The sequence below is a fragment of the Erythrolamprus reginae genome, chromosome Z, assembly GCF_031021105.1.
Source record: "Erythrolamprus reginae isolate rEryReg1 chromosome Z, rEryReg1.hap1, whole genome shotgun sequence".
Lineage (NCBI taxonomy): Eukaryota > Metazoa > Chordata > Lepidosauria > Squamata > Dipsadidae > Erythrolamprus > Erythrolamprus reginae.
Window position 1 is genome coordinate 57,129,562 of NC_091963.1, and position 22,735 is coordinate 57,152,296.

Here is a 22,735-nt window from a genome sequence, read left to right on the forward strand (position 1 = left end):
TAGTCATTCAGTTCCTTGATGGAGGGCTTCTTTGGCACTGGGATTATACCCTGTTTCCCCGAAAATAAGTCACCCCCAAAAGTAAGACACAGGAGAGGTTTTGTAGAATTGCCTAATATAAGGCATCCCCCAAAAGTAAGACGTAGGAGTCGTTTCATTTCATAGCATCCCCGAACAGAACATATATAACATATATTTGAAAAAAGTATAATTGGAATGGAAATAATGGTAGGGTAGTAGTAGGAAATTCTTGATAGGATTCATAGTTTGTCTGGTTATGTTGGTTTGTGATGACAACTACTGCACAGTGTATAATAAATGTTCATTTTTTTGTTTAGCAATAAATCTGAATTCTTCTTCATTGAAAAAAATTAAGGCATCCCCTGAAAATAAGACGTAGCACATCTTTGGCAGCAAAAACTAATATAAGACGCTGTTCTATTTTCGGGGAAACAGGGTAGTAGAGCATTTGAAGCAGAAAGGAACATAGCACAACTCTACGGTTTTAAAGTGGGGGCCAATTGGTCAGCGCAGACTTTTAAGCAAGAAGGAGTTATCTAGTCTGGGCCTGGTGTTTTTCCAGGCTTCTGTCTGTGAAATAGATCTTTCACTTCATTTTCTGTGATCACTAGGGTTTGTAAACCCAATGGGATGGGTTCAGTTGTAGAAGATTTGGCTGTTGTTGGTGTGTCTGGGATGGGGGTTGTGGAGGTAGGTGGTTGTGGTTTCTTTTCAAACCTACAGTAGAGCACATTCATGTCATCTGCCAGTTGCTGATTTCCTTCAACTTGGGAAGGTGGTTTGCTGTAATGGTGATATTGAGAGTTTTCCACATGTTTGCTGGTTCATTTGTTGAGAATTGATTCTTTAGCTTTTCAGAGTAGTTTCTTTTTGCTGCTCAGATCTCCCTTGTTAATATATTTCCGGCCTGATTGTACAGCATTCTATCACCTTTTTTGTAGTCTTCCTCTTTGGAATGACGTAACTGCTTAAGTTTGGCTGTGAACCAAAGTTTATTGTTACTGCATATTTGCAAGTTCCTGGTATTACACATAGGTCTTCACAGAAGCTGACATATGATGTTATAGTATCTGTGAGTTCATCTAGGTCTGCAGAGGTTTCTTTAAAAATATTCCAGTCTGTACAGCCTTTAGCTTTAACTTTGCTTCTTCAGTCCAAGTTCTCACTGATTTAATTGTTGGTTTTGTGGCTTTAAATCTTTGTTTGTAAGCAGGTACAAGGTGAATCATGCAATGATCAGAGTGGCCCACAGCCGCTCTTCGTAAGGAATGATAAGCATCTTTTAGTGTTGTGTAGCAGTGATCTAAGATATTATTGCCTCTGGTGGGACAATTTACATGTTGAAGGTATTTTGGTAGCTCATCTCTTAAGTTTGCCTTGTTTAAATCTCCCAAAATAATGGCCAGTGAATCAGGGTATTCAGCCTCTGTAATCTGATCAGTTAGAGTTCTTAGTGTCTTTTTTTACAGATGCTTGTGGATGGAGGTAAACCGCAAATATTAGGAAAGAATTGATCTCTTGAGGAGAATAAAAGGGTTTGCAATTAATAATTAAAGACTCCAGGTTTTCATCACAGAATTTTGCATAATGATCCTGAGACAAGCTATATACATAAGCCTCCCCCCCCCCCCCACGATAATTCTGCATCTTCGGAGAGGGGCGGCATACAAATCTAATAAATAAAAATAAATCTAATAAATAAATAATCTGGAACCCTGGTATAGGCATTCTATTATAATCAATTTCCTCATTTAGCCAGGTAAAGCATAGGGCAGATTCCTTGTGAAAATCAGAATTGCATCTGTTTAAAAGCAGTATTTCATCCATCTTGTTGGCAAGTGAACGTAAATTGTTAAGAAAGATTGAAGGGAGCAGGGTTGTTATAAATCCCTTGTTCCTTAGTCTGTTTAAAATTCCCACCCTTTTACCTCTTTGCCTGTGTTTGTTTTTTTTTTTTTCTGGAGGAGACCGCAGCGGGATCTCTTTGGCAGCGCTCTGCCCTGGGATCCCTTCCACCCCCTCCGAAGGTCGCAATCGCGATCGGATCGGGCTCGGATGGCCCGATCCCAGAACAGGGGGCTCCCCTCTGCCCGAGGAGCCGTCGCTGAGACTCCGGAGGCAGCGGTTCGCCCCGCAGCTTCGGAGACGGGAGAACCGATCCTCTTTGCATAGGAGGATCGGCCAGCGCTTTCTCCCCTCACCCAGTGGGAAGCAAGAAAAAGCTCAGAAGTGAAAGTATTAAAATCAATTTGACCGAGAAAGAATACACCAGAGAAAGGACCTAAGGTAAAAAAAAACCACCTCTTTTTGTTTCATGTTTAAAAGCAGAAGACTCAATCGTAAAAGTTCTAAGTGAAAGCTTTTTTTCTTTTCAACAAGGCGAAGGTGAAAGTTTTTTCCTTTGTTGGATTCATCCGCAAATAACAGCCGGATCTAATTTTTTCACTTTCATTTTTTCCATCCTGTACTTGAACTTTGGAACTTAAAAAATATCTTTTTTTACTTTATGGATTAATAAAATAATTCAAACTTGATATGACTATCTAGAAAATTTAAATTGCTAAAGGAAATTTGTAATGATGATTAGAATTTGTTTTTGATAGATTGCTAAAAATACAGTGTTCCGGGCTTAAACTCTGACAGCGGAGGAACACAGTCTTGCTGCCATTTTTCTCATCTTGTTGTCTTTTTTCACAACAATGAAATAACCCAATAATTACAAAATAAATGGAAAATAGAAGGAACTGAAACCTTTCCTTTGGACTATTTAGTACTGGATTAACCTATTTGGATTACTTGCTGAGCGTCTCTGGATTATTTGCTGACTGCTTTTGGATTATTTGCTGAGAACTTTTTAACATCTGCCTTGCTGCACGGATTTTAACCTGACTCCATCTTGGGATCTGTTTCCCTGCTTCTGTCTTGAACTTGGAAAATAAATTGACTTCATTTTAAATACAAGAAAACTACTAATTTGACTTTCCCTTTGAACTTGAAATCGGAATTAAACATAACTTTATCCTTTGATATTTGGATTTACATTCTTACTCTTCAGCACAACTACTGGATCTATAAGAAGAACATAAGTATATAATATTGATATTGTGTCTTTTGAATAATTACTCCTTTTTTTCCTGATCTCTCCTTGATTCTTTTCTTTCTTTTTTCTTCTGTGCACTGCTAGTTTTAAAAGAAACCTGATTTGAAACATATCCATTGTTAACAAACCTTGGTCCCCTGCTCTATTCTAATTAGCTGAACTAAAATATCACCTCCTTTTTGTTTTTTCTTTCCCCTAGAACAATTCCCTCCACTCTCTTTATTAATTTTCTCCTCCCTCTTCTCTCCCCCTCCTTTTTTCTTTTTATAATTTCTCTTTTCCATCTTTTTTTTTATTTTTATGAATAGCTAATATCTTTTCTTTCTTTTATCTACTTTGTCCTTCTACCAGATCACTTATTTTTAACTCTTACTTTTCACTTATTTTTTTTTTAAAAAAAGTTTTACACCTGCTTTTTTTGGCATTGCATATTTAGAGTTTTAAAAATCACAATAATTTTGTTGGTAATTGTTGGCAATTGAATTGGTATATATAGTTATATTTTAAGGGAAATTGTCAAAAAATAGATTGACAGATTTGGAATTTATACGAATTCTTTTCTTTTTACTACATATAATTTGAAATTAATTTAAACCAATTCAAATTTTAAAGAGTGGGTTCAAATTTGACGATGTCAAATACTTCAACCTTTGTCAAAACGGTTAAAAAACAAACTACAGCAACAATTCCCTCTCCACAAGGGTCACCGCATCCTTCCCCGTCGCACCAGGTGTTAACCATGTCTACCAAGGACAAAGACAAAGAAAAACCAACGCAGTCTAATTTTGCAACACTACAAGAAACTTTGAACACTTTGAAGGACTTTATGTTTAAATCCCAAGAGGAAGCCACCCAACAAAGAGAGGCCATAAAAGAGGATGCAACACAACAAAGAGAAGCCATAAAAGCAGACCTGGCGGAATTTAAAATGGAGATGGCCCAATTGAAAGTTGATATGGGTGAGATGAAAGACCAGATAAAGGAGATTCAACAAACATTACAAGAAAGTGATGACCGAGTTAAAAAAGTTGAAGAGAAATCTGACAAAAATGAAAAAAGAATGGACTATCTTGAAGGGAGAGCTGATGCAAGATATAGAAGATATGATGAATCAATCACTCAGTTGGAGATGCAACGAGCTTCGTACGGACTTCGATTTCAGAATATAAAAGAGGAAAAAGATGAAGATTTAAAAATGACTATGGCTGAAACTATTGGAGGAATACTCCAACAGGATCCCACAGCACTACTGAAAGAAATCGATGAAGTTTACAGAATCTCGAATAGTTACATCCGTCGCCACAACCTCCCAAGAGAGATACACATCAAATTCACAAGAAAAGCCCTGCGAGATGATATACTTCATTGGTCAAGAAATGCCAAACTCCAACATCAAGGAGTTGAAATAAAAATATTAAAACAAGTTCCAAGAAGTGTCAGAGAAAGCAGAAGAGATTACCACTTTCTAACCAGAATTTTGATCAAAGAAAACATAACCTACCGTTGGCTTATTCCACAAGGCCTTTCTCTGACATGGCGCTCTACAAGATACAAATTGGAAAATGTAGAACAAGCTATGTACTTTTTTGAAAACAGTGGCATCAGCCGCCTGGATTATGCAAATAAGCAACAAGTGGTTGAACAACAACCAGTTCAACAACAACCAGGGGAAAAATTAACAACTCAGCAAGAAGAAGATCTGGGGGCTACTGCTCAGGTAATAGAGCAGGACCAAGGTGCCAGAAGAGTTCAACCTCAGCGAGAAACCAAAAAACCTATCAAATGACAATAAGTAAAGATTTAAAAATCTTTTCTGTAAACGTCAATGGACTTAATGAACCAAGGAAAAGGAAACAAATTTTTTCTAAAATTAGAAATCAAAATGCTCAAATTACAATATTACAAGAAGTGCATATTAAAAAAAATAACCAAAAATTACTGTTGAATCCAAAAATTGGAAAAATGTATGCTGCATTAGCAGATCAAAAAAAAAGAGGTGTGGTGATGTATGTTGAGAATTCTATAAATTCCAAACAAATATTTAAAGATAATGAGGGTAGAATATTGATTGTACAAGTTGATATTGAACCTAGACCTTTAGCTGTTGTTTCTATCTATGCTCCTAATGAAGATCAAATGACATTTTATAAAAATTTACATCAAATAATAATAGACCTAGCTATTGAAAATGTATTAATAATAGGTGATTTTAATGCTATTGCGAACAGACAATTGGACCATTCAGGGGGGGGAGGTAACAATAAAAGGAAAAGAAGCAAAAAAACAAGAAGGAATTTGCTACCTAGTACTTTTCAAAAAATGAAAGTGGAATTATTGCTAAATGATATTTGGAGGGAAAGACACCCCCATAAGAGACAATACACTTTCTACTCTAACCCCCACAAAATATGGACAAGAATAGACATGGTATGGGCACCAAAAATGGTTGCAGAGCAAATAAGAGAGGTAGAGATAGACGTTAATACATGGGCCGATCACAATCCAATAGTGGTTTCTATGAGAATGAATAATAAACAGAATAATTGGTGGATGAATAGAAATATATTGAATGATAAGAAATACAAGGATTGGATCGAAAAGGAATTTAAAATATTTTTTGAAATCAACAAAACTTCAGAAACTACGCCACAGAACTTATGGGATACAGCTAAAGCTTATATAAGAGGATTAACAATATCTTACATTGCAAAATATAACAAGGAAAATAAATTAAAGTATGCACAATTAATAAATGAATTGAAACAATTAGAATTTTTATCGCAGCAACATATTAAGAACAGAGACTTAAAAACAGAAATAAATGTAATTAAACATAAAATCAGAATCATAGAACAAAACCAAATAACTGAAAAAATTAAAAGAGCAAAGCAACACTACTTTGAACATGCAAATAAACCAGGCAGATGGTTAGCATATAAACTTAGAAAACAGAGCCAATCAAAATTAATTAAAAAACTAGAAGACAAAGATGGTACAATAAAATATGATACAGAAGGAAAGGCCGACATTGTGTATAATTTTTATAAAGATCTATATGCCAAAGATAATGTTAGTGAAGATGAAGTCTTTAACTATTTACAAGCTTCAAAATTACCACAAATAACAGAAGACCAACAGGCCACCATGGACGGACCAATAACAATGGAAGAACTCCTAACAACAATTAAAAAACAGAAAAGCAACAAGGCCACTGGCCCAGACGCCATACCGGCAGAATGGTACAAGATAGAAAATGAAACAATAAGAAACCACATGTTAGAAACCTTTAATCTATGTAGACTTGAGGGTAAAATTCCTAAATCTTGGTCAGAATCACTGACAACTTTAATACATAAACCGGGCACAGACCCAGAAAAAATTAAAAGCTATAGGCCCATATCATTATTAAATGTAGATTATAAGATATTTATCGCCATTTATGCAGACAGACTCAAAAGAGTTATAAATGGAATAATACACCAAGACCAAAATGGATTTCTACCAGGGAGACAAATTAAAAACAATCTTAGAACAGTAATAAATACACTAGAGTATTATGAACAATATCCAGGCAAGACAGCATCTTTAATGTTTCTAGACGCTCAAAAGGCCTTTGATAACGTCAATTGGATATTCATAAAAATGCAATTAAATAAAATGAGATTTGGCCCAAAATTTGTTAACTTAATAGATACTATATATTCAAAACAAACAACTAACATAATATTGAACAACAATCAATTACCAACACTTGATATTAATAATGGAGTTCGTCAAGGTTGCCCTATATCACCATTGTTATTTATCATGATTCTTGAAACTCTATTAATTAAAATAAGAGCGGATCCTAAAATAAAAGGTCTAACTGTAGGAGATGAAACTTATAAAGTCCAAGCCTTTGCAGATGACTTAACGTTCATAATTGAAGAACCGATAACAACAGTTCCTACTTTACTGCAATTATTGAACAATATGGAAAGGTAGCAGGTTTAAAGATAAACAAAAGCAAAACACATTTTTTAACTAAAAATATGAACAAAACACAAGAAGCTTATGAAAAGGGAGCTGCAAATAATATAGATGTAGTTGTTGATGATAAGGGGCAAACTAATAACGAAAATAATGTTCTTTGGGTAATGTGCACAAATGCTCGAAGCTTGAGCAACAGGCTCTGTGAATTAATGGCCATAATATCTAGAGATAATTTGGACCTGGTTGCCATAACTGAGACATGGTTTAAGGATTCTAATGAATGGGAAATATCCATACCAGGATATACACTATATAGGAAGGATAGAATAGAGAGAAGGGGAGGTGGAGTAGCCATTTATATTAAAGAAAGTCTAAAAACAACACTAATTCAAAATACGTGCCAAGATCTAGAGACTCTCTGGATTTGCATGCAAAATAAAGAAGGTTCTGTCATTAGAATTGGGGTGATCTATAGGCCTCCAGGGCAATCCGAGGAATATGACAACAAGATGGTGGATGAAATTACCCAAATGGCAGTAAAGGGAGATATTGTGGTTATGGGTGATTTCAACATGCCTGATGTTGACTGGAATATCCCCAGTGCCCTTACATGCAAAAGTAAGAATATAGTAGAAGCCTTTACAGGAGCAGCTCTGGCACAGCTGGTTAAGACACCAACTAGAGGGGAGAATATTCTAGATTTAGTTTTTACGAATGGGAATTGGGTTTCAGATGTCAAGGTGGGAGAAAATTTAGGTTGCAGTGACCATCTATGTTTGTGGTTTGATGTAAAAACTCATTGTGAGCAATCCTATAATGCAACCAAAGTATTGGATTTCAGAAAAACAAATTTTAATGCAATGGGAGAATATTTAGATAATGAATTAAAGGGGAGGGATAAAATGGCAGGAGCGAGCATCCAGTGGACTGTATTAAAAAAGGCCATCTTAAAAGCCACTGGACTGTATGTAAGACAAATAACTAAAGGTAAAAGGAAGAAGAAACCGCTATGGTTTACCAATGATGTAAGGGCTATAGTCAATGAAAAAAAGGCTGCCTATAGGAGGTATAAAGAGTCTGGAAGTATAGCTGATAGGGAGGTATATAAAATGAGACAGAAGGAGGCGAAACAGATAATATATGCTGCTAAAGCCTCAAAAGAGGAAGAAATTGCCAAATCTGTAAAGAAGGGGGATAAAACCTTCTTCAGATATATTAATGATAAGAAGAAGAAAAACTGCGGCATCACGAAGCTTAGTACCGGGAATAATACATGCATTAATGGGAATAAGGAGATCGCTGACCATTTCAATAGCTACTTCTGTTCAGTTTTCTCAAAAGACACCTTACAAAATAATACTATAGGGATATAGCATTGCTTCCAGCTGTACGGATTCAGCTCCAGTGATCTTAGAAGCCGATGTCTTAGAAGAACTTGAACAATTAAAGATAAATAAGGCAATGGGTCCAGATGGCATCCACCCCAGAGTTCTTAAAGAACTCAGATCTGTCATTGCTACCCCCCTGACTGATTTGTTTAACCAATCGTTGTTAACAGGAGAAGTTCCTGAGGATTGGAGAATGGCCAGTGTTGTGCCTATTCACAAGAAGGGCAGTAGAGAAGAAGCTGGTAACTACAGGCCAGTTAGCTTGACATCAGTTGTAGTTAAAATGATGGAGACTCTACTCAAAAAGAGGATAAATCAGCACCTAAAAAACAATAACTTATTGGACCCAAATCAGCATGGCTTTACTGAAGGCAAATCATGTCAGACTAATCTTATTGATTTCTTTGACTATGTCACAAAGGTGTTGGATGAAGGTGGTGCCGTGGATATTGCCTACCTGGACTTCAGCAAAGCCTTTGATACGGTTCCACATAAAGAGCTGATAGATAAATTAGTGAAGATTGGACTTATTCCCTGGATAGTTCAATGGATTTGCAGCTGGCTGAAGCGTAGACATCAAAGAGTTATTGTTAATGGCGAGTATTCTGAGCAGAGTCAGGTTACAAGCGGTGTGCCACAAGGATCTGTTCTGGGTCCTATTCTTTTTAATATGTTTGTGAGTCACATAGGGGAAGGTTTGGTAGGGAAGGTTTGCCTATTTGCCGATGACTCTAAAGTGTGCAATAGGGTTGATATTCCTGGAGGCGTCTGTAATATGGTAAATGATTTAGCTTTACTAGATAAATGGTCTAAGCAATGGAAACTGCAGTTTAATGTTTCCAAATGTAAAATAATGCACTTGGGGAAAAGGAATCCTCAATCTGAGTATTGTATTGGCAGTTCAGTGTTGGCAAATACTTCAAAAGAAAAGGATTTAGGGGTAGTGATTTCTGACAGTCTCAAAATGGGTGAACAGTGCAGTCAGGCGGTAGGGAAAGCAAGTAGGATGCTTGGCTGCATAGCTAGAGGTATAACAAGCAGGAAGAGGGAGATTATGATCCCACTGTATAGAATGCTGGTGAGACCACATTTGGAATACTGTGTTCAGTTCTGGAGACCTCACCTACAAAAAGATATTGACAAAATTGAACGGGTCCAAAGACGGGCTACAAGAATGGTGGAAGGTCTTAAGCATAAAACGTATCAGGAAAGACTTAATGAACTCAATCTGTATAGTCTGGAGGACAGAAGGAAAAGGGGGGACATGATCGAAACATTTAAATATATTAAAGGGTTAAATAAGGTCCAGGAGGGAAGTGTTTTTAATAGGAAAGTGAACACAAGAACAAGGGGACACAATCTGAAGTTAGTTGGGGGAAAGATCAAAAGCAACATGAGAAAATATTATTTTACTGAAAGAGTAGTAGATCCTTGGAACAAACTTCCAGCAGATGTGGTAGATAAATCCACAGTAACTGAATTTAAACATGCCTGGGATAAACATATATCCATCCTAAGATAAAATACAGAAAATAGTATAAGGGCAGACTAGATGGACCATGAGGTCTTTTTCTGCCGTCAGACTTCTATGTTTCTATGTTTCTATGTTTCTAAAGCATCTCTGGAATAAAGACTGTAAAAAAAGCAAAATACTTAGGAATAAATTTAACAGCGAAAACAATAACAATAAAAAATGATAACTATACAAAATTACTAACAGAAATTAAAAAAGATTTAGCAATGTGGAATAATCTGAAAATATCATTTTTAGGAAGAATTGCAACAATTAAGATGAATATTTTACCCAAGGTTTTATTTCTCTTCCAGGTAATTCCAATAAATCCAGGGGGAATCTTTTTTAAAACTTTAACAAACCTAGTTAAAAAATTCATATGGCAAGGGAAAAAAGCAAGGATAAAAATGAATTGCTTAGAAGATATCAAAGAAAGGGGAGGATTTGGCCTTCCAAATTGGAAATTATACTATCAGGCTGCCGCATTAACATGGGTTACAGAGTGGATAACTCTAGAGAACAAAAGAATACTAAACTTAGAAGGATATGATCTCATGCTTGGATGGCACGCATTTGTATGGTACGATAAGGAAAAAAATCATTCATATTTTAAAAGGCACACATTAAGGAAGTATCTACTAGAAGTCTGGAAAGACATAAAGAAAAATCACTTTTTAAATATCCCAGAATGGCTAGCTCCCCTAGAAGTAATAACGCATCCAAAGTCCATAAAAGACAAGAAAATAACTTATAGATATAAAGAACTACTAAATGACCAGATGAAGCTAAAATCTAGGATTAAATTACAAGAAGAAGGGATAATAATAGACTGGTGGCATTATGCCCAGATTCGATCTAGATACCAGAAGGATAAAACTCTTTATATTTTTAATAAAAGTAAGAATCTTTTAAGCAATCTAATTACTACTAATCCAATAAAAATGATAGGGAAAATATATAAATTTCTCATAGCTCATAAAAATATAGAGTTGACATTAAAAGATACTATGATAAGATGGTGTAGAAATATTGGCAAGGAAATAGACATAGATACATGGGAGAAAGTTTGGATTAATAACTGGAAAATGACCAAATCAGTTTCATTAAAAGAAAATCAAATCAAAATGTTCTACAGATGGCATCTCCCACCAAATAGGATAGCAAAAATGTTTCCCAAAACATCCCCATTATGCTGGAAATGTAAGAAGGATATAGGAACCTATTACCATCAATGGTGGACATGTGGTAAAGCTAAAATATATTGGAAGATGATCGAGAAAATATTAAAAGAAATAGTAAAGCAAGATATAGATAATACCCCGGAATTTTACTTATTAGGAGTTACCAATCAGACTTACAAGAAAGAAATTCTTTATTTAATTATACACATATTAACTGCGGCTAGAATAATATATGCGCAAAATTGGAAGGGGGAGGAAATCCCCAAGGAAGAAGAAGTTATAGCTAAAATACTAGATTGCGCTGAAATGGACATGATGACAAGAAGATTAAATGATCAAGAAGATACTAAATTTTATGAAACATGGAACAATGTTTATAAATGGATAGATAAGAAAAAATAAGATATACACATTTATTTTTAGTTAATTTTTTGTATTTGTTTTTACCTAGGTGATAACAATATTAATACTAGTTTAAATGCATTTTTTGATGATTACGACATAGTAGTTTACGTATAAGTAACATATTAAGAATTTTGGTCTATATATGTATAATAGTTGAAATTAGTTTAAACGTTTTGTTTGATGAATATGGCATCTTACTATAGTAATTAAGATTACATTAAAGGTATTTTTTGATGATTATGTTATACTAATTTTACTTAATATTTACATTGTATTCAAGATTGTAAAACCTGAACCCAAATTTACTAAACCTTTTAACATTTAACATATATTCAATTATGTATTCTTTTTCTGTACTTGAATGTATAATTTCAAAAGAAGCGGGGGAAATACACCCCCACTTTATGTTTAGTGTTTGTATGTGTGTCTGTTTATTTTATGAAAATTAATGAAAAAAATTGCCTGTGTTTGTTTTTGGTGATCCATGGTTGCTGGGAAATGGCTTCCTCCTGTGCTAAAATCTCCGTGTTTGTAAAGACAGGTGGAGGTGAAGCTGCAGAGAGCTGCTCCTTAAGGAAATGTTCCTTAATTTTTAGCAGATGGTCTCTTGAGTATGAAATCCGTTGAGAATTGTAGGGAATAGTAGAAATTGAATACAGTGATCCCTCGAGTATCGCGAGGGTTACGTTCCAAGACCCCTCGCGATACTCGATTTTTCGCAATATAGTGGTGCGGAAGTAAAAACACCATCTGCGCATGCGCGCCCTTTTTTTCCATGGCCGCACATGCGCAGATGGTGTTTTTACTTCCGCACCTGGCCCAGGGAAGGTTCCTTCCGCCGCCCAGCAGCTGATCTGCTCGGCAGCGCCGCAAAGGGGAAACCCCGATCTTCGGCTCCTCGCTGCTGCCGCGCCCGCCGCTTGTCCGCCCGCCGCTTGTCCATCCGCCGCTTGTCCGTCCGCCGCTTGTCCGTCCGCCGCTTGTCCGCCCGCCGCTTGTCCGCCCGCCGCTTGTCCGCCGCTTGTCCGGCCGCCGAACTTCCGCGTTTGGCTTTAGGACTCAGCTGGGAAGCGGCGCGGCTGTTTTAAAAGGTAAAAGGTCGCAGCCGGCCTGGGGGGCTTCCCAGCACCCCCCCGAATCCGGGTTGGGAGTTTGGGGGGGTGCTGGGAAGCCCCCCAGGCCGGCTGCGACCTTTTAAAACAGCCGCGCCGCTTCCCAGCTGACTCCCGAAGCCAAACCCGGAAGTGGGTTTTTTTTAATTAATATTTTTTAAATAATCGCGATATAGCGTTTCGCGAAGATCGAGATCGCGAAACTCGAGGGATCACTGTAAACTGTTTGAGAACATTTCACACAATATATATACAATACACATACATACACACATACACACATTTCTACGCTGCCCTTCTCCAGATACATATTACATTGTATAGTGCAGTGGTTCCCAACCTTTTTTTTTGGCTGTGCCCTAAGCATTTCTAAAATCCTGATGCCTCCCTCCCCGCGACATATAATTCTTACTATTCAAAAAGTGAACTCTACTCAAGAAGATGCCTAAAAGTTTTAAACAAGGTTCCAATTGCTCACATTAACAATTAAATTGCCCCCCTGTGTGGTGTGGGCCCACATTGGGACCCACTGGTATAGTGTATCTAGAAAAAAATACATTATCTATTATATATATTATATATGTATGTACATATATATACCCACACCTACACACACCCCCCCATACAGAGTTCTTTTAAAGCTAAACATATTCAATTACACTTACTACATTTGGAAAAACACACCCAGAGTCCACTTTCAGCCACACGTTTAACTATAACCTCTGAACATTAGAATGTTAAACATACCTTCAGATGTTCTTCCCTAGCCTGCACGTGACTGTTGGGAGCCAGGAGATGTCATCGATTGAGTAAATGTGGTGAAACTCATTTAAAACTCTTGCTTAGCAACCCAAATTTTGGGCTCAATTGTGGTCATAAATCAAGGACCATCTCTGCTTTCTTCTGCATGATAGCCATGTCCTAGTAAACTTCTTTCTGGTATTTTTCCTCTCTGTTAGAAGCACCAAAATAATCCTGATAATATAAGATCTCGGAGCAGGGGGTTGGATAAATGGCCTCCAAGGTCCCTTCTAATCCTGCTATTCTATGATTTAAGGATCTGCTGCTAGTCTCCAAGATCCTGTCAGGTTTGCTTCGCTCATAATTTAGAAAAAGTAAAGCTCAGAGTCCATTTTGAACTTCTAAGGTCATCTTTACTAAATCAGAAGTGAATGATCAAAAGAAAAGAAAAGTCTGAGGAAAAAGGTGCAAGAGATGTCTATTGCAAAGTAACCCCAATATCCCCTTGACATTTTACCCAATCCCCATTGTCCATCTTCATCAGATGGACGCATCTTAACCAGTGTGCCATACTTTTGGAATGCACACCATTTTATCACCCCTTCTCAGGAGAAATGAAACTTTCTTGGACTCTTCCCGCAGACTTCCCCCCTCCCAAATCCCAAACACCTCCCTCCACCCCCACCCCCGTTTCTAATGAAGCATAGTTGAAGGATGAAACACAGCTTGAGCAGGGGGTTGGACATGATGACCTGCAAGGTCCCTTTCAACTCTAATAAAAAATAAAAAATAAAATAAACAGTGAGGCTAACATTTGGACCCCCTAGAACAGGGACGTTAGTCCTAGAAAAGAAAAGAAAGAACAAACAGAAATAGTAAGGTTATGCATTATGGTTTATCAAGTAATCTTTACGATAAACATCAGGTATTGTTTGAGGAATTTTCAACAGTAAGGAAAGAAGTAGAGAAGAATTAAGAAAAAAAGAGAAAAGAATAGACAGAGAAAAGAGAAAAAGATGTTGAGGGGAAGTAGAGTCAAGGAAGGGGGTATAGAGAATAAGTAAAGAAGGACCAGCAGCTTGGCTGGTGCTATGGCTCAGTACGACGTATGTTTAATGACGTAGTTGGTGTATGCAGTCCCATCTTATTGCCTTAAGATATATATACTGTAGTAGGGGGGTTTTTTGTTGTTTATTTTTGGGAGTAGATGATTTTGATCTTGCAATGTTGCACATATGGTATTTACGGTGTATATGGATAGTAATGTATTAGTTGATATTTATCAATCATTAAAATGGTAATTTGTTGGATTATCTCCTTTTTGTAGAGTTTGCAGATATTTTCTTCTTCTTAACCAATTGTACCATTTGCCCCAGGTTTGGTAGAAATCTGTAGCCTCCCGGTTTTGTATTTCCATAGTTAGTTTGGACATTTCTGCATAGTCCATAACTTTAATTAAAAGGTTTAGCATAGTTGGCATTTTTTCTTGTTTCCAATACTGCGTATACAAAACACTTGCGGCAGTTAGAATGGGAATCATAATATAGTAGTCATCCTTGTTAATATTTTGCCTAGATATTCCCAAAAGGAATAGTTCTGGTTTTAGAGGGATAGTTAGAGAGGTAATTCGTTCTATGATTATTTTAAGTTTTTGCCAGTAGGCTTTAGCAATTTCACATGTCCACCAGGCGTGATAATAGGTTCGGTTTTTTTGTTTACATTTCCAGCATTTTGGGGATATATTTGGGTAGATTTTGGCAAGCCTAGCTGGAGGCAAGTGCCATCTGTAAAACATTTTATATTGATTCTCTTTCTGGGTGGTGGCCATTGTATATTTCCAATTTTTTTCCCATTCATTCAAATGAATAGTATATCCAAAATTTTGAGCCTAAGCAATCATTGAGGTTTTAATGGATTCTTCGATAGTGCAATAAATTATTATATACGTTGGATATTCTTTTCTTGTGTGGGCCAAATAAAATCTTGTCTAGTGTATTGTTTTTTTGGAATCCAAATTTATTTTTATGTTTATTATAGATGGTTTGTATTTGGATATATTGGTACCAGTCAAAATTAAATCCCACTTCTAAAAGATTTTGTTTAGAAATTAAATTGTTATTAGTATCTAGTAAGTGTTCATAGGTTATTTATCTTATTAAGAGGAAGGACATTGGGATAAGTAATGACTTCGATTGGGGATAATATCCATTTTGGGATGGATAAATAATAGTTCTTCCTGATATGTTGCCAAACATCAATTAAGGCTTTACGGATATAATGTTGTTTACAATATAAGGGTATTTTGTGTGGATCTGTTGTTAAGAGGGCATGCCATCCTGTCAAAAGGTCATAGCCCTTTAATATTAATAATCTTCTGTTTTTGAGTGTTATCCATTCTCTAGTTAAATTAAGAATTGAGGCTTTATAATATAACTCCATATTTGGAAGTCCAAATCCCCCTCTTGTGCGGTGATCATGAAGACATTTAATTTTTATCCTCGCCTTTTTCTTGGACCAGATGAAATTGCGGAATTTCTTGTTCAGACATTAAAAAAAAGGATTTATTTAATTTTATTGGGGCAGTTTGGAATAAGTACAGAAAACATGGAAGTATGTTTGATTTAATCGTAGCAATTCTCCCCATTAGTGAGAGAGGTAGCTTTGTCCATCTGTTGAGGTCTTTATCTATATCGTTAGTAAGTTTGTCGTAATTATCCTTTTTAATTGTGCTACAATTTGCCGTAATCCATAATTCTACATATTTTATTTTTTTGTGGTTTTAAGTTTAGATATTTGTTCAAGTTTATTTATTTGGTTGAATGTCATATTTTGGGTTATTATCTTGGTTCTGTCTTTGTTTATCTTTAAGCCGGCCACAGTACCAAATTTCTCCATTTCTTTTATCAGATTTACAGCTGATTTTAATGGATCTTTTAATATAAAGACCATGTCGTCCGCGAACGCTTGGACTTTGAATTGTTCCTTTCCTTCTAAAGTAGTAGACTAATTTAATCTTTCATTGCAGGCTCAGTTAGAAGCTCAGAAAGCAACACAGGATTTTCAGAGAGCCACAGAAGTGCTACAGGCTGCTAAGGAAACCATTTCTCTTGCAGAACAGAGGCTGCTGGAAGATGATAAACGTCAATTTGATTCTGCATGGCAAGAAATGCTCAATCATGCCACCCAGCGGGTACGTTGTATTACTACTCTTGCTATAAGTTTTAAAGCATTTTAGGCAAGGAGACAGAATTAATACTTTACAGAATATTGCACAAGTTCTATCACCTACTTCAGGGAAGTTTAATCATAGATATCAGGACAAAAGCAGTAAGGCTATTTGTATGTAACTTTCTAACTTCTAAAACAAGTAAACAATTACAAGTTAGTAAGATGTAGAAAAAGGCTGAATCTGTCCATGAATGATATACAATGAGCTTGCTACTGCACAAATAAAGACGTATAACTTATTCCTTCAGGTCTTTCATCAATAGCTACCAAAACTGACTCCATCCAACTGCTGCTGGTCATCATTTCCCCCCCTATTTTCCAAGCATTATGGTTATCTTCAGAAAGCTAGGGGGATTGATTTGTAATCATTGTTTAATATTAATCAGGCTTTGGGCATTATTTATGATTAAATGAAAGCAGCTTTTTTTGGTAGGAAAATAAAAACACAAGAACATAAGAAGAGCCATGCTGAATCAGGCCAAAGCCCATCGAGTCCAGCATTCTGTGTCACACAGTGGCCCACCCATTGTACATGGGGATCTTGAGCAGAAAGAGAAGGCAAAATCCTCCCTTTCCCTTGACCCCCAACAAATGGTACTCAAGGGAATCCTGCCTGCCTCAACCAACATAGAGACGGCACATGGACATCCGTTTCAATAACCACCGATACACTTGGCATCCATGAATCTGTCTAATCCTGCCTTGAAGCTATCAAGGCTGACAGCTGTCACAACCTCTTCTAGAAGTGAATTCCATAAACCAACAACCCTCTGGGTGAAGAAATATTTCCCTTTATTTGTCCTTGCTTTCTTACTATGAGCTTTAGGGAGTGCCCCCTTGTCCTAGTATTGTGTGATAGAGAAAATACTTTTTCTCTATCCACCTTTTCTATCCCATGCATGATTTTATACACTTCTATCAAGTCACCCCTTAAACACCGTCTTTCAAGGCTGAAGAGACCAAGGCGTTGTAACCTGGCTTCATAAGGGAGGTGCTCCATTTCCTTGATCATACTTGTTGCCCTTTTTTGCATCTTTTCCAGTTCCATTATATCCTTCGTGAGGTGAGGTGAGGTGACCAGAACTGTACACAATACTCCAAGTGTGGTCTCACCATCGATTTGTAAAGAGGCAATACAATAACTTATTTTTGATTCCCTTCTTAATCATGCCAAGCATGGAATTTGCTTTTTTTTATTGCTGCTGCTGCTGCTGCGCACTGGGTTGACATCTTCATTGAGCTGTTCACCAAAATCCCAAGATCCCTTTCTTGGGTTATCTCAGAAAGCTTGGTCCCCATCAGTTGGTAGGTATAATTGGGGTTCTTTGCCATGATATGCATAACTTTGCACTTGTTTAGGTTAAAATGCATTTGCCACTTTGTTGCCCACTCATTCAATTTTGAGAGATCCTTTTGGAGCTCCCAACAATCAGTTTAACTTTTCACTACCTGGAACAATTTAATGTCGTCAGCAAACTTTGCTACCTCACTATTTACTTCTACATCCAGATCATTAATAAATAAATTAAAAAGTAAAGGTCCCAAAACTGAACCTTGGGGTACACCACTTCCCACTTCTTTCCATCCAGAGAATTGTCCAATTATTGCCACCCTTTGCTTCCTACAATTTAGCCAGTTTCTAATCCAGGACAAGACCTATCCTGTAATTCCGTGGCTGAAGAGCTTTTTTAGGAGCCTTTGGTGAGGGACTTTGTCAAAAGCCTTTTGAAAGTCAGGATATACAATATCAACTGGCTCCCCTTTATCTATGTGTTTATTTACACCCCCAAATAATTCTAACAAGTTAGTAAGGCATGATTTGCCTTTGCAGAAACCATGTTGATTTTCTTTCAGCAATGCCTGCTTTTCTATGTGCCCAGTAATTTTATCTTTAATAATAGCCCATGTTAAAAAGAAAAATCTTTTTAGAAAGACCTTGAAATAGTAATTTAAACAAACTTCAAATTCAGTGATTCCATGATTCCATAATTTACCTGGGAGTTTCTAATTTTTTGCATTTTGTAACACTAATGTATAGTCAATGGCATATTGCTAACCTTAATAAATAATAGCAAAATATTTATAACGCAGATTCTACTGAGTCCTCTTTTTTCTATGTGGTTGTGCTATTTTGCCAGATATCACTTAGAAATTTGAGGAATACTGTTACTAAAAACAAACCAAGCTTTGCATATACTGTAGTAGCTTAAACTCAAAAAAAAAAATTCATAATGCTTTTTTAAAGGTTATGGAAGCAGAGCGGACAAAAACTAGAAGTGAACATGTACATAAAGAAACAGCAGCCAAATACAATGCTGCCATGGGCAGAATGAAACAGTTGGAGAAGAAGCTGAAAAGAGCTATCAACAAATCCAAGTAAGTTTAAAGAATCTCCAAAGAATCATGTGATGCTATAATTGTTGAGTGATTTTCTAACCTATGTAAACAGAACCACAAGAAACCATGGAAAATATCAAAGGCAGCCTTGAATTACAAAAGTAAATAATGGGATTACAGCTCAGCAGTATAGAATAGAATAGAATTCTTTATCAGCCAAGTGTGATTGGACATGCAAGGAATTTGTCTTGGTGCATATGCTCTCAGCATACATAAAATAAAATATACATTTGTCAAGAATCATGAGGTACAACACTTAATGATTGTCATAGGGGTCAAATAAGCAATGAAGAAATAATATTAATAAAAATCTTAGGATACAAGAAACAAGTTATAGTCATACAGTCTGAAATGGGAAGAAATGGGTGATAGGAATGATGGGAAAAAACTGGTAGAAAAAGAAGTGCAGACTTAGTAAAAGGTTGACAGTGTTGAGGGAATTATTTGTTTAGTAGTGATGGCATCTAGTTGTCTTGGTGTGCAGTGCTCTAGCGACGTTTTGAGGGTAGGAGTTGAAACAATTTATGTCCAGGATGCGAAGGGTCAGTAAATATTTTCACAGCCTTCTTTTTGACTGCAGTATATAGGCCCTCAATGGAAGACAGATTGGCAACAATTGTTTTTTCTGCAGTTCTGATTATCCTCTGAAGTGTGTGTCAGTCTTGTTGGGTTGCAGAACCAAACCAGACAGTTATAGAGGTGCAGATGACAGACTCAATGACTTCTCTGTAGAACTGTATCAGCAACTCCTTTGGCAGTGTGAACTTCCTGAGTTGATGCAGAAAGAACATTCTTTGTTGTGCTTTTTTGGTGATGTTTTTGAGGTTAGGTGACCATTTTAGGTCTTGAGATATGATAGAACCTAGAAATTTGAAGGTCTCTACTGTTGATACTGTGTTGTCTAGTATTGTGAGAGGTGGAAGGTTGGAAGGGTTTCTCCTGAAGTCTACCATCATTTCTACAGTTTTGAGTATGTTCAGTTCTAGATTGTTCCGGTCACACCACAAGGTTAGTTGTTCAACCTCCCGTCTGTATGCGGTTCATCATTGTCTCAAATGAGTCCGATCACTGTTGTATCATCTGCAAACTTCAGTAGTTTAACAGATGAATTGTTTCAGACGTAATCATTGGTGTATAGAGAGAAGTGGTGAAAGTACACAGCCTTGGGGGCCACCTGTGTTAATTGTACATGTATCTGATGTGATTTTTCCTAGCTCCACCTGCTGCTTCCTGTCTGTTAAGAAGCTTGTGATCCACCTACAATGTGTTCAGGTATCGCTAGCTGATTTAGTTTGGTTAAGAGAATATCTGGTATGATGGTGTTGAATGCTGAATTGAAGTCTACAAGGAGGACCCTCGTGTAGGTCATTGGAGATTCAAGATGCTGTAGGATGTAGTGAAGAGCCATATTAACAGCATCATCTGTCGATCTATTTGCTTGGTAGGCAAATTGCAGGGGGTTTAACAAGTGGGACATCACTAGCCTTTCAAAGGTTTTTATAACTACAGATGTTTGAGTAATTGGTCTGTAGTCATTCAGACCTTGGTGGAGGGCTTGTTCAGCACTGGGATGATAGTAGAGCATTTGAAGCAGCAAGGAACATAGCACAATTCTAGTGGTTTGTTGAAGATTTGAGTGAAGATGTGGGCCAATTGGTCAGCACAGACTTTTAAGCAAGGAGTTATCTTGTCTGGGCCTGGTACTTTTCCAGGCTTCTGTCTGTGAAATAGATCTTTCACTTTCTTTTCTGTGATCTCTAGAGGATGTAAGTGATTGTATAGTGTGTGATTCAGTGCAAATCACTGGGAAACAATTTGTAACACAATTTGTTGAGTTTTATTTTTGAGCTTTTTTATAGTTAATTAGGTGATTTCAAAACTATAGTTAGTTTTCTTCTATCACATCAAGTTTTTTCTCTTCACCTAATTAACTATCATATATATATATATATATATATATATATGATAGTTAATTAGGCAACATGAGCATCAAATTTCATTTTTCACATAACCATCTTGTTAACTTCCCGAAAATCTTGATGCAGTCAGTGATGAACAGGGTGAGTGATTCCACCAAGATTTGAAGGTCATGGAGACACGGTATCAAGGTAAATGGGATGTACATTTAATGGCTGACTATTGTTGGAGCATCAAGCGAGAATGTCCACAGAAAAATCTATAAGTGAAAATCTTTACCTTAATATGTATAATTACCATTCAATAAAAAAACAACTATTCGTATGAACACAATTTAACTTGAATTAACTTTTTATAGCCTTTATATGAATAAAATTATTCTTTTTAAATAGTATATTTGGTAAGTTTTCACTTCACTTTCCTTTATGTGTGCACAATTTGTATGACTTTTGAAAGTATCCTGTAGCTTAAAAAGTTGACGTGATAGACAAAAACTGGGGTTATTTTTGGATCAAAAGGCCAAAGGTTAGTTGAAAACAACTCACAGATTTATTGCTATTCCTCAGTGGTCTGCAACATAGCCAGGTAGAGATTAAAAGTCTTACTTAAAGAGTTCTTCATAAAATCTTCTGTAAATTTGAATTAACAGCTATGAGTTCTCTGGACTGGTGGTCTTAATCATTGGTTTGTTTCATCAATGAGGATTAAATATAGTTTAATTGTGGTTTTAACAAAACCACAGGAAAACTACATTATGGCTTAGCCACTATCTTACGTGATGAATTGTGCTGTGCCCTGATATTTGGAGCTTCATTTTTCAGTTTGAGTTCTACTATCTTGTGTTTCAAGTGCCTTTCAGGATTGTTTAAAAGCGTATCTTAGTCAGATTATATTAGTAGGAAGATTATTGTTTGAGGCTGGTAAATGAAACCATCTCAATACTTTGGTAGTTTTTTTCTGTTGTAGTACAGCATTGTTTTTCAGTGTCTGCTAGACTGTACTAACGGAAGTAGAAGTCAAACCCATTTTAACCAGACATTAAGTTTGGAATATTAGTGTGGTTTGCGCTGAACTTATTTATTTTCCTTATAAATTAGCTCAACTTTCAATCTTGCTTTCATATCACACCAATTGCTTCGGATCAAGAGCTCTGTTTTTAGGGGGAAAGAGTGGACTGAGAGGAGGCTTTAGAAATAAAAGCACCTCAAGGAAAAAGGGGAAAGGGAAGAACGGGACTAACCTTTAAAAAGTTTACTTGGCAGTAAGGCTATTAGTGGGATTTACTCTTAATAGATACACGATTGCAGGCAGATAGCTTGGGAATGGAGTGGGATGGGGTGGGGGTAAAAGCAATCCAGGCATCTTCTGGATTCTTCAAGATTTCCCTGAGCTGGGAAACCCACCTCATCCTCATTCTTCCCAATCCTTTCGCACTTCTGGATCCTTCTCCCCTTCTCCCTCACTCCCTTTTGCTTTCAGAAGGAGGCAAGGGCAGAAAATGGTGCATGGCTACAAAACATGAGAAGGGCATTTTTCAGCTCTTTCTGGGCCTGAAAAGTTGAGGGAATCCGAGCAGGAGTGGGTTCTAACTTACCTCGCTGTCAGTTTGCTTCCTCAAGATGGCAAAAGCATACACAATGCCGGAAACCTGGCTTCTGCACATGCTCAGAAAAATAATAAGATAAATTTTTAAAAATTGAAAAAATGAAAGACGAAAACAAGATGGTGACTGCAAGCAGTGCCATAAACTCAGCTTCTGC

The 22,735-nt window shown here is 36.7% G+C and overlaps 1 protein-coding gene across 1 annotated transcript in view; it reads left to right on the forward strand.

Moving 5' to 3' along the window:
- Window positions 1-22,735, forward strand: part of SH3BP5 (SH3 domain binding protein 5) — a 124,763-nt gene that overhangs the window by 52,583 nt on the left and 49,445 nt on the right. Inside the window, exons 4-5 of the mRNA XM_070726436.1 lie at window positions 16,459-16,623; window positions 18,907-19,037. Of these exons, the coding sequence (XP_070582537.1) occupies window positions 16,459-16,623; window positions 18,907-19,037 (296 nt within the window). The remainder of the gene's footprint in view (window positions 1-16,458; window positions 16,624-18,906; window positions 19,038-22,735) is intronic.